This window comes from Equus caballus, chromosome 9 (genome assembly GCF_041296265.1).
Source record: "Equus caballus isolate H_3958 breed thoroughbred chromosome 9, TB-T2T, whole genome shotgun sequence".
Taxonomy (NCBI): domain Eukaryota; kingdom Metazoa; phylum Chordata; class Mammalia; order Perissodactyla; family Equidae; genus Equus; species Equus caballus.
Genome location: NC_091692.1, coordinates 28,592,365 through 28,612,199, shown reverse-complemented (window position 1 = coordinate 28,612,199; position 19,835 = coordinate 28,592,365). Strand labels below are relative to the sequence as shown.

Sequence of the window (19,835 nt, the reverse complement as noted above, 5' to 3'; positions counted from 1 at the left end):
CATGTGTTATGCATTCTTTGAGAGACTGGGAAATTGTTGAAATGACAATAAATATAGGTAAATATAAGGATGAGAGTGTTTAAGATGATGACATTGAGAACAGAAGAGAAAAATAATGCCCCCCAAATGATGAAAATGTATAGTTTAGCTATCAAATGAATTGGATGACAATTGTGGCAAATAGGAAGACAAACATTTTATTCTGTGCTTGTGGCCGACTTTGTCAGAGTGAGTAAGGCTTTCATAAGCAGCTGAGGCGACTGACTAATTCTCAGAAAGAAAAATTTAGCATCAACTATGGTAAGGAAAACATTTTAAAAATGTTGGCAAAAAAGTCCAACATATATGGATAATCTAAACCAAGTTAACTCTTTCAGATACTTTTAGCTAAATCACATGATAAATATATTAATAACTACTTAAAATCTGGTGCTGTAGAGTGGATATTTGTAGTCAGAATGATTGATTAGTTATACTTGTCTTTGATACGTTCAAATAAAATGATCTCTTCCATTCTGTACAGCATCAATATCTAGAAACCTAGCCCTGTATTTTTCAAGTATTCAAGCTAGTGGTAAGCTGTTTTCTAACTCACTTTTAAATTTACTATTGGATTCCCTCAGGAGTTCACCTCCTTGTGTGTGGGGGGGTCCCTTTCTTGTAGTAAAGATAATTTGTTAGCCTTCTACATTTTTACAACAGAATGCATGTCTGTTAGCTAGAACATGTGGCCCTGCCTTTAAATCACAGCGCTGAGCCCTGACTTTCCTGCCTGAGAAGACTGAGCAAAGGATTCGCTGAGACCTTCGCCTCCTAAGTCGCCTTTAAAACACGTGGTATTTTAGGACGGGTCTAAGCAACAAGTTAACTAAGTATTCTTTCAATTCTCCCTTTGTGTTGCTAGAGAAGGAAAAAATTTATATTGCCTTGGGGATTATGAAAAATTCTGGAGTTAGAATCTATTGTTATGACTTTAGCATTTTAAAAAAGAATCTGCGTGCTTTTGTTGCAGAGCTACAGCAAATGCTTAGTGAATTGTGTGATCTCACACTATTAAAGTGGAGTCAGTGTCACAGATCTCAGCAAAATGGCTGTTTCTTCTGGAAGGATATGTTTTCTTTCAACTTCCAATTTAAATTATGTGACTTTTCGATGTGGTTTGAGAATAAACTTTAGTGCTCAACTATGATAACCACTTTGTTCTAAATTTCTGGTACATTCACTTCTCTTTCTTTGAATTTGAGGTGAGAAGTAAGTTTTTTTTTTTTTTTTTTGGTTTTTGGCGTGTGTGTATAAAACTTAATTTATAGCAGCTTCTGGAAACACAATGTTGAGAAGCATTTGAAGTGAGTGCAGGTGGCAGGCAGGGTGCATGCCTTGATCATAGGGCGTGTACAGTGATTGGGGGATCCCCGAATGCTGTTCTTTGTGCTATAAATATATAGTCTCTGTTCTAAATAATTTTTGATATGTACTTCTTAAAATTTTTAACAATCATTTTTTTTACTTTATATGTGTTTTAATACTTTAAATGTCCTAATTTTTTTTAAAAAACTTGTACACAAGTTTACTCCATCTGAAATTAAGAAAATATTTTCAGTAAACAGAAGCATGATTTCCCTATACAGACTTCCAATCATGCTTGTCCACATACTTATTTTCATGAAGAATTCTAGCATAAGTTTTGGCTTAATCCATTTAGACAGTTATGCAGGTTGTAAAGGTTAGCCAAATCTTCTTTATAGGTAGTTTGAAAGATCTCTTTGGTTGTCCTAAATACATGAGAAGTCCTCTAATTTTCTGCTTAAGTTCAGCTGGGTCTCATTCTAGAGTATTTTGGAATATGTAAGACTGTACGAAGAAACTGATTTATCTTTTCTGCTTACACCATTTCCCAATATACCACATTTGTCTTTTTAAAGGTCAGGCATGATGGAAACAGGCAATGTTTCTCACTTACCTTGTTTTCTTACTTGTTGGATTTTCATGTCTGAGTTCTTTGGAAAATGTTAATGTGAATTTCTATAAATACACCATTCAATTGCACAGAGTATGATTTGTAAAGAGTTCTAGGACTGGAAATAAAAGGTACTCCTTGTATCCAAGATATTATTCATATTAGTAGTATCAGCAAGAATAATCTCTTTTCTAATTAGTGGCTTCTACCAGTGTCTCAGAAATTGCCTTAATTCTAAGGTCAAATATAGTGGATTATCATTTGCTGGTATCTCACTGGGCTCTTTTTTAAAAATTATATTTAAATTTTCATCTTTCTAGGATCTTTGTATTTTTTCTCTCTCAAAAGGGCTATTAAAAATCTCCATTATTGGAATAGTAATCTCCATGAAGTAGCAGCATGAGTGACCAGTTGTGATTAGAACAGCCAAACTTCAGGGGGAAAAATTACCACTTTCATCTAATTAAGAGAGAGGAAAGTTTTTTTTTTTAATACTTCTCATAATAACTGTGAAAGTGTAGTGGTTAATGAAAGTGCATACTTGTTAACAATAATTATTTTGAGACAGGAGTTCTGGGAATAGCCGAGAGTCTGTATGTATGAGGTAAACATGAAAGAACTCAGAGAATGTCTGAATAGGGGTCAGATAAGAAAAAGAGCTGAGGCCAAGTAACATAGAGATACTCATGTCAACTAGATTGAAGAATATTCTGATTTCCTTCCAGGGTATCTAATACTTTTAAAGAGAAAGTAAAAATGAGAAAGATAATATCAGATTTCTGACATTTCAGTGGTGGCTTATGAGATCTACGTATACACTGGCAGGAAGCCTGGTGCAGAGACAGAATCTAACGTATTTATCAACCTCATTGGCACCAGAGGAGATTCGGGGAATCGAAGACTTCATCAATCCAAAAATAACAAAGTCAAGTTCCAGCGTGGACAGGTAATAGAAAAATCCTTATCAATTCTTACGTACCATGTTTCCTCTAATTTCTTTAGCTAAAAAGACACCAACAGAAAATCCTCATTTGATACCAGTTAGGAAGTACAGGGAGGTATGGTCGCTTCTTGGTGTGCATCTCATTATTCTGGAGTTGAATCGAGGTGGGACTTAACCAGGAACAATGCAGCCATGAGTAACTCCCAGTTTCTTCTTCTATCAAAAACAGAAACAGAAACAAAACAACAAAGATTCTGCTTCCAATTAGGGCAGTCTAGCCTGTAACAAAATGACCATCTTGAAGACAACCAGAAACGTTTGATAAATATCTTTTAAAATTGGTTTTAAAAGCATTGGAGAGCTGCTAAGGCAGGTGGAGTTGGAGAATCCCAAGATCCTGGAGAGCAAGGAAGTGCAGAAGAGAACCTGATGTTCAGTATAGCTTTCTGCCCTTTGTAAGTAGAAGTTTGGAAGCAAGGAGCCAGAAGTGGCAGTGGAGAGCCTAAGACGCTGTGCAGAGATTTAGGAGGTCTCATGGGACTGGGTTCAATCTGGGCCCAGCAGTAAAGACAGGCCTCCCACTCAGAAAGTATGACCTTCCTGTGAGTTCTCCCAAGGCAGAAGCTGTGGCATGTCCTGCAAGTGGTTAATGATGATCCCAGGAAGCACGGTGAAGGAATGTAGAGAAGGACAGAAGGAAAGAGGAAAGGCCAATATAAGTGTGTATTCTAGAGGTCATTGCTGTTGGCAGCAGGGACTGGACCCCTCCAGGACCTCAGCTGACAGACTGGGCACCAAAAGCAGAAGCGGCTGAAGCTGCCTAGGGGGAGGGACCACATGTTCTAGGGCCATGTGCAGAGTCTCCATCCCTGTCATCATGCTTATTCCATCCATGGGCCCATTCCACAACAGGCACCATGGTAGCCAAAGCAAGACCTCTACATGGAAAATTACAAAATATTACTGGAAAAATTTAAAAAGACATAAATTAATAGAGATATACTATGTTCCTGGATTGGAAGACACAGTATTATAAAATTCTCACTTCTTTCCTCATTGATCTGCAGTTTCAATGCAATACCAATCAAAATCCCATAAACATTTTTTTATGGAAATTGGCAATCTAATTCTAAAATGTATGTAGAAATGCAGAGTCAAATACACCCAAAATAATCTTGAAAATTATTAATCTTGAGAAAAACAAGTTGGAGGGTTTATACTACCAGTTAGCGAGATTTATTGTGAAGTCAAGGTAATTAAGACAGCATTAATTGGTACAAGGCAAGACAAATACAGCAAAGAAACATAGTAAAGCCAGATAAAGAGCCACATATTCTGATGTGCAGCATCAGGGAAAGGAGAGTCTTTTTAATAAATTCTGAGAATAAATTGGATATCACTATAGAAAATAAGAAATCATAAGTCCTATTTTACACTAAACCCAAAAATCAATTCCATGCAAATTTAGGTCTAAATATGAAAGGTAAAAGAATAAAATACCTAGAAGATAACATAACAGAAAATCTTCATGATCTTGAAAGTAGCCTAAAATTTAAAAACAATTTTAATTGTCATCAACATGACCTGAAATTCACCATCTTAACCATTTTTAAATGTACAATTCATTAATTCATTAGCATTGAGTACATTCACATTGTTGTACAACCATCACCACCATCCATCTCCCGAACTCTTTTCATCTTGCCGAACTGAAACTCTATACTCATTAAACAATAACTCCCATTCTCCTCTCTCTTTTCCTCCACCTCAGCCTCTGGCAACCACCATTCTACTTTCTGTCTCATGAATTTAACTCCCTTAGGTACCTCATCTAAGTGGAATCATATAGTATTTGTCTTTTTGTGATTGGCTTATTTTACTTAGCACAATGTCTCGAAGTTTCATTTGTGTTGTAGCATACAGAATTTCCCTATTTTTAAGGCTGAATAATGTTTCATGTGTATATATATCACATTTGTTTATCCATTCATCCATTGGTTGCTTCCATCTTTTGGCTATTGTGAATAATGCTGTTATAAACATAGGAATACACATATAGACTAATATTTTAAAGACAAAACATAGAAAGTATTAAGCATAAAGAAAAAAGATAAATTATACCATTTTAATATTAAAGACTTCTGTTCCTCAAGACACCATTAAGAGAGTAAAAATGCAAATCAGAAAATGGGAGAAGATATTGTAAAATATATACTAGCAAAGGACTTGTTTCCAAACTGTATACAGAACGTCCATAAGTCAACAAGAAAAAGACAGATAACCCAATTTAAATCGTGAGCATATTTGAATATGTACTTTCTAAAAGAGGATATCCAAATTGCCAATAAACATGAAAAAAGTACTCAACTTTATTGATAATCAGGAAAATACAATGAAAACCATAATGAAATGTCACTGTGCACAATCAAATGAGTTAAACTTTAAAAGAATAACAATACCAAGTATTGATCAGCCTGTGGAGCTCATTGACCTCTCATACGCTAAGCATCCAGAGTGCACATTGGTATAAGCATTTTGGGAAATTGAGACTATTTACTAACACTCTATAAACCATCATTTCACCAACAGAAATGTACATAAATATACATAAAAAGACATGTATAAGAATGTTCTGAGCAGCATTATTTGTAATACCCCAAACCCAGAAATAATTTTTTTTCATAAGTAGAAGAACGGATGAATAATATGGAATAATACTCAGTAATGAAAGTGAACAAAATTCTGTTAAACAAAGCAACATGGATAAATTTCATAAAGGGTGAGTGAAACAAGCCAGGCAGAAAGAGAACATACTGTGTGATTCTATTTATGGTCCCAGACCTGGCAAAACTAATTAAAAGTGTTAAATGTTAAGATAATGGTTATCATTGTGGGAGATAATGACTGGGATGGGCCATGGAGGGCTCTTGGGGTACTGTTAAGGTTTTATTACTTGCATGGACATGTGCGCTGAGCATTTGTAATTTGTATACTTTGTATATAGTTAATAAATAGTTTATTTAAAAGTTCATATGTCTGTGTATGTACATATACATATCTCAATACATAGTTTATTTAGAAACAAAAGCTGCTGAGAGGAAAACAACAATGATGGAAAACATGCATCCTGGAGGCAGACTGCCTGGTCTGATCCTGGCTTGGTTGCTCACTAGATGTTGACCTTGGGAGAGTAATTTTACTCTCTATCTCTTGGTCTCTCCAACGGTAAAATAAGAGAATGAGTAGTATTTACTTAATGGATTGTTCTGAGAATTAAATGAGTTAATATGTGAAAAACTCTTGGAAGAGTTTGCATATGGTAAGGACTATATGAGCTACTATTATCATTAGTAGTAGACAAGTATTGTGATTAAATTTTTAAAATCTTTTTTATTAGACTGTATTTGAGGAGGGCAAGAATTATGTGTTCCTTGTTTGTGTATGTCCCACAAGGCATAGTGTAGGACTTTGCTTATAAAATGGCAAATGGTAATTTTTATGGTACTAGTAACAGTAATAATCTAGTAGTAGCATATAGCACTGTTGTACCGTAGTAATATAGTACGAATAGTAATGCATTTTTCTAGAGAAAGGAAGTGTCCTAATGGTCATTCACTTTATTTTTGTATTGTGCAGGTTGATATTTTTTCCATTGAGGCGGTGTCTCTTGGAAAATTGAAGAAAGTTCTGATTAGTCACAATGGGATAGGTCCAGGTAAGATTAGCTTTCTTGGTAAGAAATTTGTTTTGAAAATCTATTAAAAGTAGCATAAGAGACAAGTGAAAGAAAAGATAAATGTACAGGTTATTTAAAAGTGAGATCAGAAAATAATTTTCTTTTGAGAAATTTTAGTTAAATGAAGTTTTGTCAGATTGGGTTTACGATTTAAAAAGCTTATTGCTGTGTTATTATGAAGGAAATTTCCTAGGAAGACAAAAGCTTTATTGTGTGTTTGTGTGTGTGTGTGTCTGTGCATGTGCGTAAAATCTCTGGACCTGTGAGGCAGTTTCAAAATTGTATCTATTATGTCTTCACGCAGTGGGTATTGAGTCCTCAGAATTACGGGTTTTTTTTTCACAAGCACCTTAGGGGATTCTGACTCATTTGGTCCTCAGACTGTTGCTTAAAAATCACTGCTTTCTGATGTAAGAGTTCTTTGTTGAGGGCCTGCTATATGCCAGGCGCTTTGTCAGAGGCTGGGCATTCAAATGTGAACAGGATGCCCGGGGCTCTCTGCCCTCGGGGGCAGGGCCTAGTGGGGCAGACACATGTGAAATACGCAAGTATAATAAGTATGACACACAGTCTGAAAGTGACCCTCAGAGTGCTATTGCACCTACGGCAGGGACCTGGAGAAGTCCAGAAGAACATGAAGATCTCCCCCAAGAAAAGAGAACGTGACAGGCAAGCTGAGGGGGAGGTTTAGATTTCGGCAGGATACTTGGGCATTTTGATGAGCTTCTCTGACTGATGGGATTAAGCTATTTGAAACCTCGTTAAGGAAGGTTGAAAGTAATTACTATAACATGATTTTTAAATTCTTTGAACCATCCTTCCTATGTTGTGCACACTCTTTTCATTAAAAGAAAAAATTACCATGATAGAGTATCTATGTTTTTCTTTTCATTTTCAAAATTTGTATAGTCTGATAACCTACCACTCAATTTGAACCTAGAACATCCTTGACAGCAGCAATTCTTCCTGTATTCACTGCTTCTATTCCTCTCCCCCAGAGTAGCCATCCTGAATCTTTTTTTTCTCCCCAAAACCCCAGTACATAGTTGTGTATCCTATTTGCAAGTCATTCTAATTCTTCTATGTGGGATGCCGCCACAGCAAGACTTGATGAGTGGTATGTAGGTCCACCCCCAGGATCTGAACCAGCGAACCCTGGGCCACTGAAACAGAGCACGCAACTTAACCACTCAGCCATGGGGCCAGCCCCTGCCATCCAGAATCTTTTGTTTATTATTTCTTGATTTTTTTAAGCCTTACTCCAAAAAGGAAATCTTTATTAGTTATTTAGGTATCCTTGAAAATACTTTTGATAGTTTTGTACTTTGTAAAAATTGTGACATATTGTGTGAAGTGTTTTGTGAATTGATTTTTTTCACTCAAGATTGTGTGTCTAAGATTCATTCACTTTATTGTGTGATAGTGTTATTTTTTCATGACTGTGTAATATTCTACAGCACGATTACACATAATTAACTTATTTATCTCTTGTTAATGGGTAGTTCTGTTGTATCCAGTCCAACTGTCACAAACGGTCTGAAGTGAATGTCCTTGTGCATGTCTCCTACTACATAGAAGCAAGAGTTCCTCTAGGGTGGTGGCTCCCAAATGGGGATTGTTTTGCCTCCCCCAGGGACATTTGGCAATGTGTGGGGATTATTTTTTATTGCAACACTGGGAAGGAGGTACTACTGGTACCTAGTAGGTAGAGGCCTGGGGTGCTGCTAAACATCTTACAATGCACAGGACAGCCCCCACAACAAGGAATTGCTGGGCCCAAAATCTTACTGGTGCTGAAGCTAAGAACTCTGCTCCAGGGTGAATCCACAGAAGTCAGTTGCTGGGTCAAAGAATATGATCATATCAGCTTTATAAGACAAATCCCTTTTTTCAAAAGTGATTCTACTAAGTCTTACTCTTACCTACAGTGTATAAGAATTTCTATTATGTCATATTCTCACAAACACCTGGTACGCTTAATTTTGGGGTATAAAATGGTACCCCATTGTAGACTTAATTTGTATTCCTCGGATTTCTAAGAAGAATGAGCATTCTTTCATTTTTTTGTCTATTGAATTTCCTCTTCTGTGAAAATACATGTTCTTGTCTGTAATATTTAGGATAAAGGCAAAGGACATTTAATTAAAAAATGTTCTAAAAAGGATTTTAAAAAGATACAAGCTTATTTCACAGTCAGGTAACAGTCCCAAAGTGAGCAGTTGTGATGGCTCTGCTCCAGCCGCCCTCAGGGACCCAGGGTCCCTTCATCTTGTTCTTCTATCATCATCTAGATCTTGCCTTCCTCTGAGTGGTGGAGCTGGTCACAGCACATAAAAAAGAGAGAAAACAACGGCAACAATGGCTTTTAAGCAAGTGAGGTAGAAACTGCACATACTACTTCGAGTCCTGTTTCATTACTGAGAAATTAGTACTACAGTTATCTGTAGCTGCAAAGACACCTGGGAGACGTGGGTGCTAGCATTGCAGTGGTTGAAGAAGGGAGAGCAGCTGGAAGTTACCACCACAATATCTTCTCCAGTTTGTGGTATATTTTAATGCACAGAAGCTCTTAATTTTAATGTAGTTGAATTTAACAATATGTTATTTCTTCCAATGATCGGCACATTTTGTATCTTAAGAAAGCCTTCCCTCCCCCTAGGGTATTCCATATATGTATAGATGGATAGCTATTCATATGTTTGCATGTATGTTTATACACACACACACACACACACACACACACACATATATATGAAGTCTTGTCTTTCAGATTTAGATATGTACTCATCTGTAGTTGGTTTTTGTGTATGACATGAAGATGGAATCTGCTTTCACTTTTTCCATGTAGATAACCATTGTACTCCCTATTTATCACCTACCCCATCTTTTCCTGAGTGCTCTACAAAGGCACCTTTATCAGATACAAGCAGTCTTTGTTTTGCATGGTTTCTGTATGCACCAATTTCAGTTACAATGATTTAGTTAAATAACGTTTCAAATTTCAGTTACCATGGTCTGCTAATTGTAACTGCACCAAGTACACACTTCACTGCTAGCTCTTCTTCGGTCCACGGATCACGACACGAATAACAGATGCACATCCAGATCAGCGACCAATCACTTTACCTCTTTCAAAGTCTGTCAGTGAGGCGTCACTGCCCATCTGTTACACAGTTCATGCACAGACAGCAGAGCATGTCGTTGTATTGACTCCTTGTCTCCCAGTGATAAATCCGTGTGACATTTTACAAAAATGTGTACTTCAAAGACGAAAGCACATCAAAGAAACAAAAAGTGATAATGCTAGAAGTGAAATTCAAGTCAAACATAAATGGAGTTACAGAAGAAATATCTGCCTACGGGAATGTTGACACTGTCGGTGTTTGAGAGACTTTAGATAAGCAGTCAGAGGAATTACATGAAGGGGACTTATGGCCATAAGTGAGGAAAATGATTGTGACCAAAAGGATGAACATGTCCCAGAGGAAGTGATGTTGGTAAAAAAGTCATATTAAAGGGACTGTCGGAGATATTTTATGACATTAAAAGCACAGAGGATAAAATATCGGAAGCTGATTGAAACTTAGGAGTTTGACAATTTGCTAGGGCGTAGAAAAGGTGCTTTCTCTTTCTAAAAATTTTTAAACTATTTTTTTTATTGTGGTAACATTGGTTTATAACATTATATAAATTTCAGGTGTACATCATTATATTTCGAATTCTGTGTAGATTACATCATGTTCACCACCCAAAGACTAATTACAATCCCTCACCACGCACATGTGCCTAATCACCCCGTTTCTCCTTCTCTCTCCCGCCTTTCCCTCTGATAACCACCAATCCAATATCTGTCTCTATGTGTTTGTTTGTTGTTATTGTTATCTTCTATTTATGAGTGACATCATGCAGTATTTGACTTTCTCCCTCTAACTTATTTCATTTAGCATAACATCCTCAACGTTGATCCATGTTGTCACAAATGGCAAGATTTCATCCTTTTTTATGCCTGAGTAGTATTCCATTGTGTATATATACCACATCTTCTTTATCCCTTTGTCCCTTGATGTGCATTTAGGTTGCTTCCAAGTCTTGGCTATTGTGAATAATGCGATGAACATTGGGGTGCATATGCCTTTGTGCATTCACGGTTTTGTGTTGTTTGGATAAATACCCAGCAGTACAATAGCTGGTTCGTATGGTAGTTCTATTCTTAATTTTTTTGAGGACTCTTCATACTGTTTTCTGTAGTGGCTGCACCAGTGTGAATTCCTACCAGCAGTGTAGGAGAGTTCCCTTTCCTCCACATCCTCTCCAATACTTATTTCTTGTCTTGTTAATTATAGCCGTTCTGACAGGTGTGACATGATATCTCATTGTAGTTTTGATTGGCATTTCTGTGATAGTTAGTGATGTTGAGCATCGTTTCATATGCCTGTTGGCCATCTGTATATGCTTGCTCTTTATTATAAGCTATATGATGAGGAAAATAAGCCAAGCACCATTCAAGCTACTGTTGATAAGTTTTTTGTTTTTACAAAGAAATAGACCTTTTAATTTTCAATTTATCTAATGTTTTAAATTACAGTGTATTAATATTAGTGTTGATATTTTTTCATTTTCATATACATTTATAATTATCAATAAGAGAGTTTTTAATGTTTTGGCAAAAATGTTTAACAATTGAACAATCGTAATTTTTCTCACTGATTATTAAGATTGCTTGCCACGGTTTCAGCATGCAGTCCTATTTATGGTTCCGTTCTACTGTGCAAAGCAAGGACTGCCTGTATCAAGTTTGTATAAATGTGTAGGTCAATTATGAGTCCTTTTTCCTGTTCTATCAGTCAATTTATCTATGCCAGCACCAATTCTGTCTTGTCTTAATTAGTATTGATTTATAATAAATTTTGATAACTGATAGGATGAATCTCCTACCTTTCTCTAATTCAGGATTGCCTATGATATTCTTGGGCTTTACTCATCCATGTACATTTTATCATCTGCTTGTCAATTTTCTTGTAAAACCCTGTGGTAAAATTGATTTAATTACATTGAAAATTTAGACTCGTTTGAGGGAAACTGACATCTCTGTAATTTCTTCATACTCAGGAATATGGGATAGTTCTCTATTTGTTTATGTCTTCTTTGCTGTCATTCCTTAAATTTAGATAATTTCTCTATAAATTATACTACATCTATTTTTAGATTTGCCCATACATTCTTAAATTTTTATAGCAATTCAACATTGTAACTTTCATTGAATTATACTTCTTACCTATTCTTTTCTGGTCAATAGAAATGTAATGGATTTTTATATGTTTATTATATACCTAACCATTTTTCTCATCTCTCTTAATTTCACTATTTCTGTAAGTTTCTTGAGTTTTTAATTTAGACAGTCACATTATCTGTGAATAATGACAGTTCTGTTTCTTCTTTTCCAACACCTATTAATTTCATTCTCCTTCCTTCCTTCCTTCTTTCCTTCTTTCTTCTTTTTTTCCTTAATTGTATTGACAAGTACCATAATCTGTGATAATTTCTAAATTTTCGCCGTTAAGAGTGATAATTGTGACTTTACATTATTGTTTAAACATATCAATCTTCTGTAAATAATGCACTGAAATGCATTCACGTGAATATACTTCTTTGTTCTCGGCTTTTAAACACTTGTAGAATTTCATAGAGGGTTTGTATCCTTGGTAGGGAATCTTCTCTTCCTCTGCTTCTACTGCTCTGAGTAATTAGGTCGCTCGCTCATGCTTTTGTTTCTCTGCTGGTGTAATTTGGATGTGCATATTTTTGTGCCCAAATTGCCTGACAAGTGTGCTTAAAAAAGAACCTTTGGAGAGTCTATGAATAAAATCACAATCCTACTATATTTTATGCTAAGAGTCAAAGTGATCTCCTTTGTCAATTTACACAGGTAATGGATGGTTTCTTGAGAGTATTGTTGTTAAATCCGAAGAGGAAGATGGCAATCAAGAGGTGCTGTTTCCGTGCAACAGGTGTGCTGTTACTTAATAATGCATTATGCAAAATTATGCGCCCCTTGTCCAGTTAATTCCAGCTGTGTCCTCAGCACGCCTCCTCCCATATTTCTGGCCCCATCATTCCCTCCTTTAAAGCCAGAGTTGAAGGCTCTCTCTCCTAGGATGCTGTTCCTTATCAGCACCAGTAATTCTCTCATTTGTAATGTTTAATATTTTTCTCTCCTGGACTAAGCATTCTGAAAAGGGGAAAAAAGTTGTATTAGGATTTAGAAAACAGGTTCTTGATTCTGTTTCTTCAACACTTGCGCTGCTCCCCACTAGTTCTGTGAGTGTAGGTGCTACTCTCAACTTTGCGGAGTTTCAGTTTCCTCATATGTAAAACAGAAAGAATACTTGTTCCTCCTACTTCATTTGAATTGTTTAAAAACAAATGAAGTTATGTGTATGAACTGTGAACTCTAGAGCATTATTCTAATATGGTGTAGATATAATATGTTAGGAGAATCAAGTTGCAAGGGCAGCTCTGTAATTCGTTGGCCATTCATAGTTGAATTACTTAAACTTTCTGATCCCCAGCTTTCAAAATTTATGATGACAATGATTAAATCAGATCTACCTACTTTATAGGCTTGTTATGAATAGAATATCAAATACACCTTAAAACAAAGCGTACTACAAATAGAAATTATAAAACTAATTTCCCTCTGTTATTAATCTATAGAATATCTTGATTCATTCATTTAGTCATTGTACCAATAGTAATTGACCGCCTACCATATCAAGAAGTGGAATAGACAAGAAGATCCAAAGATAAGGCAGTACGGTCTCTGCCTACAAGTACTCAGTGGATGTCCATGTGAGAACAAACGTTAACGTCTTAGGGCTATGACAGAGACCTATGCGAGAGCTCGGGGGCCAATGTGGATGTCTATATGATTGCATGTTCCTTGAATCTAGAGAACTCATGCATTGTGTCTATTCATCTACTCATCCATTTATTCAAGCAGAAACATCACATGCCTCCTAGGTGTCAGGTACTGTACCAAGTCCTGGATATATGGAGATAAAAAAATAAAGCACCCCTGTCTTCAAGGAGCTCCCATTTGACGATAGCATAAGAGAGAAGGAAGGTGCTATTAAAGGAAGCCAGAGAGCTGGGAGTGCTCTGAGTTTAGCAGGTGTTTTGGCATCACTGTCTCCTGAAGTGTTGTACACACCTTCAGACATCTAGAGAAGCGCATCCGTTGACTGAGGGAATTTTCTCTTATAATAGTTTTGATTCTAGGAAATATCCATTCTTTTGAAACTTAATAAGAGTTGCATTCTGTATGAACAAAATGTGTTTCACTTCTCTGATCATCTGTTTGTTTGTTTAATACAAATCCATTTAGAATGCGTGGGCATCATAGTAGTTATCGCCATTTTATAACATTCAAGCTCTGAAAAGAGACATTATATTTTATTTTTTTCAAGAAATCTTTTTATTTCTTACTGGAGAGTGAAAAGATCAAAGATTGAAGTTTTTCAGAAGTGGATTTAAATTACAACTCCGTCACTGACTAGCTGTGGGAGCCTCAGTTTATTCTTATGTAAAATAGCTATAATGACTCATTTTGCAAGGTTATTTGAGGATTTCACACAATATACATAAAGTAACTACAAAAATGTCTTACAATTATTAGAAGATCCATGATGATAAATGTTATTGTTATAGAAGCTATTTTAGATTAATGAAATCTTTACATACAATGTCACTTATGCAAAGGAAGTAGAAAAACTCTCTTTTATTTCTAGATCATATGTCAAGTATTTAGAACTCTCCAAATAATAGACTAACTTTTGTTTTTAAAAAACTAGATTTGCACAGTCCAATATGGTAGCCACTAGCTACATATGGCTAATAAATTTAAGTTAATCACAATCAAATAAAATTAAAAATTCAGTTCCTGGGTTATACTAACTACATTTCAAGTGCTCAATAGCCACAGACGGTTATTGGCTACTATTTTGGCCAGCGTGTATACAGCATTCGATTCTGTATCACGTCTAGATATTTGGTATCATATGAAGCTATGTTTAATATTCTACAACATAGTTTTATTGCTCTGAATATGATGGGAACTATTAAATAATGTAAGGAGTAAATAAAAGGTTAGTATTTTGATAAAAGTGTCACATTTAAGAAATTATAAATATCTCACATTTGAAAAAATCAAGAATCATCCAGAACAGGTAATAATAGTAGTCATCTTCTCTTCAGAGCTAAAATTAATTTTGCTGGTATGCAAAGGAATAGAAGTCAAGATTGCAAACATTTTAGAATAATTACAAACAAAAATTACAAATTTAGAATAATTACAAACCTTAGAAATTACTTTTGTAAGGAACAATATGAGACCAATGAAAATATTTAAATGTTTTGCTGTTTTATACTCTATCACATTAAATACTACACACAGGCGTATCATTGCTCTATTAACACTAACCGAACTGTAGCAATTTTAAACAGTTTTCCTTGCTCCTCTCTGAGGGCCCAGGGTTACATAAAGAGAAACAAGGGAAATTTTCTTGCTATTCCATTAGAGGTGGAAGAATAGATACCATTTAGTCTTGTGTTTCATTTGACAGGTGAGAAAACTGACAGCTAAAGAGATTAAATGACATGCACAAATCATAGACGAGTAGAGAGCAGAGTCTCTTGGTCCCTTGGGCACTCTTGGGAGTTTGAGTTTAGTGCCTATCAATCTATTGTTTCCGTTACATCACTATGATTTTGTGAATTACCTCTAAGGAAGAGATCCCTGCACAAATTACTGAGTTCACTATAAAATTGATTTGTCAGAAAACTCTACTGAGATTTTGGAGAGTTTAGAAGACACGGGTTTTACTAGTTTCCCCAGCATACCATAATGGCCATTTAAACTCAAGTCCTCTTCTAATTATTAGATAGGTAAAGGTCTCTGAAAAAGAAATTATTTAGGACTTTATTGTGGAGTTAAAAAAAAAACAGACATAGAGGGGTCTATTGTGTTGTGGGACCCTTTTTGGTTTACACACTTGTCTTCTGTATGGTTGGGGAGGAAATCAGAAGCATGTCCATAGCTAGAGTTTATTGCACTCTGATCATGAGATGGGCTCTGTGGTGAGGCTGGAACTTCACACATGAACTCATCTGGTCCTCACAGCAGACCGCTAGGTAGCTCTGTGATTCTTCCATTTCACAGATGAGGAAGCTGAGCACACAGAGGTTAAGTTTCTTACCTAAATATGATTGGTGGAGTCAGGATTAAGAGTAAGGTGGTCTAACTCTGGAACCGCACTGTCCCTTCCAGGAGCCACTACAGCATATCTATTGCACTCTGCAACTGTGCCTATTCTAAATTCAGATGTGTTGTAAGTGTAAGGTACATACCAGATTTCAAAGATGTAGAATAAAAAAGAATGCAATTGTCTTATTCGGTTCAGGCTGCTATAATAAAATATCATAGACTGGGTGGCTTATAAACAACAGAAATTTATTTCTCACAATTCTGAAGCCTGGAAGTCCAAAATCAGGGTGCCAGCATGGTCAGGTTCTGGCGAAGGCCCTCTTGCAGGTTGCAACTGCCAATTTCTTGCTGTGTCCTCACAGGGTGGCAGGAGCAAGGGATCTATCTGGAGCCATTTTTTTCCCCTCGAGGAAGATTAACCCAACCCTGAGCTAACATCTGCCAATCCTCCTTTTTTTTCTGAGGAAGACTGGCCTTGAGCTAACATCCGTGCCCATCTTCCTCCACTTTATATGTGGGACGCTTACTACAGCATGGCTTGCCACGCTGTGCCATGTCCACACCCATGATCCGAACCAGCAAACCCCGGGCGGCTGAAGCTGAACATGCCACCCATTGTGCCACCCGGTTGGCCCCTGGAGGCTTTTTTATAAAGGCACTAATCCCATTCTTGAGGGCTCTACTCTCGTGATGGAAGCACCTCCCAAAGGATTTCGACATAGGACCCTTGGGGAGACACAAACATTCAGACCATCACAGTAATATGATTCAATAAATTTTTATATTGATTACATGTTTAGATGATCATCTTTGGAATTTATTAAAATGAAAAATATTCAAATTCATTTCATTTTTTTCATTTAACTTTACGTACATGCTTTTATTATATTTCTCTTGAAAAGTGCTATTCTAGAGTCTGAAGTTGTAGCCACTGTATACACCTACCAGTCATATGAAAGGAGAGAAACAAAAGATTCCAGCAAGGAAACTCCAAATGAAACATTTTTCTGATTTTAAGATACACTAGAATATTTTTAATGTTACCATAGGACATTTCTAAAAACCAACACTTTAGGATGAATCAATGTGACTTTGCAATTTGAATATAGTATGAAGTTTTGCTGAAGTTGCAGTCCTAAAGATAATTGGATGTGGCTTGAAATCTTAAATGTTTCTTAAAATTTCTGAGCTTATCCCTGACGGCCTCTTTAAGTCTTTTCTGTATTTTATTTTCTCTTCTAAGTAATGTGCCTTCTTTGAATACTCTCTCATATTAATTATCTTCCCTGTTTCCCAGCAGATGGCTAGATGAGTACCAAGATGACGGCAAGACGGAGAGGGAACTGCTGGCAGAGAGAAGCTTCAGTGCAGCAGGAGACACTGGATCTGTGGCCTCCTGAAGGGGGCCCACTGGGTCTGTGTCTCCACTGAGCCTTCCAAGGCAGTTGATCTGATTGTGATAGTGTGCTTACCCTTTCCTTGTCCTGGAGCCCACACTCGGGGAGGATCAGTTTGTGCTGGACACATTCATTGCTTTTGAGAAGCATCAGCCAACAACTGACCAAGATCAACCTTTGATAACTGGGGAGCACATATTGTTTCTTCTTTCAGAAACTCTTACACCTGCTAAGTTCACTGAAATTTTAGGTAGCCTTAGTAGAATATAGTCAAAGAGCTACATAGTAACATTTGATTAATATAAAAATACTTTTATAAAACATATGTTAATTTTAAGGTGGAAATCTTATTCTTGGATAATGGTATGTCTCTCTTAGATTGGTGGTCATATAAAGAAGAAAAGGTGAAAAAAATGATTGGATTGAATTGTGTTCCCACTCTACTTCACACTGGTCCTTGTTGACTCGGTTTTTGGGGAGCTGGTCACTGAGGCTGCAGTGGACAACAGCAAGGCATTGTACAGGGAACACATGTCGAAGGGACATCTTCCATCTATGAGTCACTTTCCTTGGTTAGGCTCAAAAACTTACCAACTTGATGCCACAGGCTGCTTGTTCCAATCCTTCAAAGTGGCACATGAGATAAAACACACTTGCCAGCCTAGGTGAGGCATGGCATGACTTTGACAGTAAAGAGACCTCTTTGAATCGTGATTCTGCCACCCTGAGGTAAACACTAAAATCATCCATATTTTGCAGATGAGGAAACCAAGAGTAGGAAAGGCTCACCTAAGCTCTTCTCCCTTCTTCCTCTTGCCCAAGCTTACCTACTGCCTTCCTCTACACGGTTTTAGGTACCCCGTGAAATCACACAGATGGTTCCAAATCCTGCACACCACCTTCACGGTTCTTGTCATACACGGGTACCACCTGTACCATTGTATACTTAACGTTTTTTTCTTTAAATTAACTTTAAATTAGGCTATTTGCAGATGGAAGGAACTTAGCCTTGTCCTAAATTATATTCATAATATCGATGAAGTCAGTAATGTCATTACATTTTTTCCTAAAACGCATTAAAATGAATCTATACCTAACAAAAATTTTAGTTAGTCTACGTGCTACCTAAAATTGTCTTATAAACATCCAGTGGGCTTGGCATATAGTGATCAGTAAACAATGTTTCAATAAATAGAACCATGTTATCATGGTTTACCTTTTACCAATCCATGGCTAAGGACTAATCCAGTCCTTAGAAATGGTACATTTTACCTCTGAGTCTGAAAACACCTCAAGAATAGAGCTTCAGAGAATTGAAGTTGAAAACAGTTTTTGCTAAAGTGGTCAACAGACAACGTTAGGGGTAAGAATAACCAGTATATTTCCTGCAGGCTGTGGGAAATCATGATGAACCACCTCTAACCCTTCACGATGCTCATTGCACAGTGCCCGGCACAAAGCAGATGCTGAATAAACACACTCATTTACTAAGTAGAAGTTTGTTAAGCACCTTCTGTGTGCCTGACACAAAGTCAGGCACTGAAGGCAAACTGGCAAACAGCACAGTTATTTCCCTGCCCTCAGAGGGGCTTCTGCCGCAGCGGGGAACTGAGTGGATAATGCCCTATTGAACACAGACCAAGGCCACTCACTGCTGAATTGCAAGCTCTCTGGAGGTAAAGATCACCTGGGCTCCTCTGTATTTTCAGTTCTTGGCATGTCGCCTGGCTCATAGTAAGTGCTTTGCGTCTATTAATGCATGAATCATCCCGGCCTTAAAATACAATATGCCTTGTAAATGATTCCAATATTAAATTATACCTGATTCAGCTCACATTTGTATGGAATAAGTACTCACAAATAATTACGCTCAATTCCTTTATTTCTACAAATTTTCCTACAACAACATGTTTCAATTCTGAACATCATCCTGCTCCTTTCCCCCACCACACAAGTTGGAGTTGAATGTGTCCTGGTTCTTTCCAGCAACATATTTACAATCCTTCCCATGAGTGGGGAGGTGGTGTCAACACTGAGTTGATCCATTTTGTGTTGATTCTTGTTTATTTTGTTGTCATAGTACTCATTTTCTTAGACATTGACTGGATTCTGGGACAATCTCAGTCTAACTCCTTTATATAATGGCTATGACCTGAAAATTGGAAAAAGAACAGAGAAGCCATATTTATTTCTGGATTTGCTCAGAAGGTGAAAATTGTTAACAGCGTACACAATACAAAGAAGGCAAACAGATTCTTAAAGTAAAGCCTGGGTGGAAAGAAGTATCTTTCTTGTGGAGAGAATGATGGAAACCCCTAATCCAGAAGGCTACCATGTGTATCCCTTGGCAATGCTGAGGAATGGGAGACAAGTGCACATACAAGGGCCAAAACAGAATGTGGCTCATTTCTGACACACAGTTGTCTGGCACAATCCTGGCATCTCCTCCCGTTTTCTTGTATCTTGGGTGAGGTCAAGAGGAAATGAAGAGCACTTTGATCTGATGGGATAAATCCTTTATTTTAAGTAGCAAATTAGAG

The 19,835-nt window shown here is 36.8% G+C and overlaps 1 protein-coding gene across 14 annotated transcripts in view; it reads left to right on the top strand.

The window, feature by feature from the left end:
• The window catches only part of RP1 (RP1 axonemal microtubule associated), a 439,962-nt gene extending 422,342 nt beyond the window's left edge, over nt 1-17,620 (top strand). For 7 of the 14 annotated variants that reach the window (XM_070222219.1, XM_070222218.1, XM_070222223.1 and 4 more), the window contains 4 exons: nt 2,749-2,903; nt 6,537-6,615; nt 12,563-12,644; nt 17,196-17,620. In XM_070222219.1, the coding sequence (XP_070078320.1) occupies nt 2,749-2,903; nt 6,537-6,615; nt 12,563-12,644; nt 17,196-17,298 (419 nt within the window). In that variant the 3' untranslated portion in view covers nt 17,299-17,620. The remainder of the gene's footprint in view (nt 1-2,748; nt 2,904-6,536; nt 6,616-12,562; nt 12,645-17,195) is intronic. The other 7 variants (XM_070222217.1, XM_070222225.1, XM_070222220.1 and 4 more) reach the window with 2 other exon arrangements.
• Nucleotides 17,621-19,835: the final 2,215 nt, after the last annotated feature.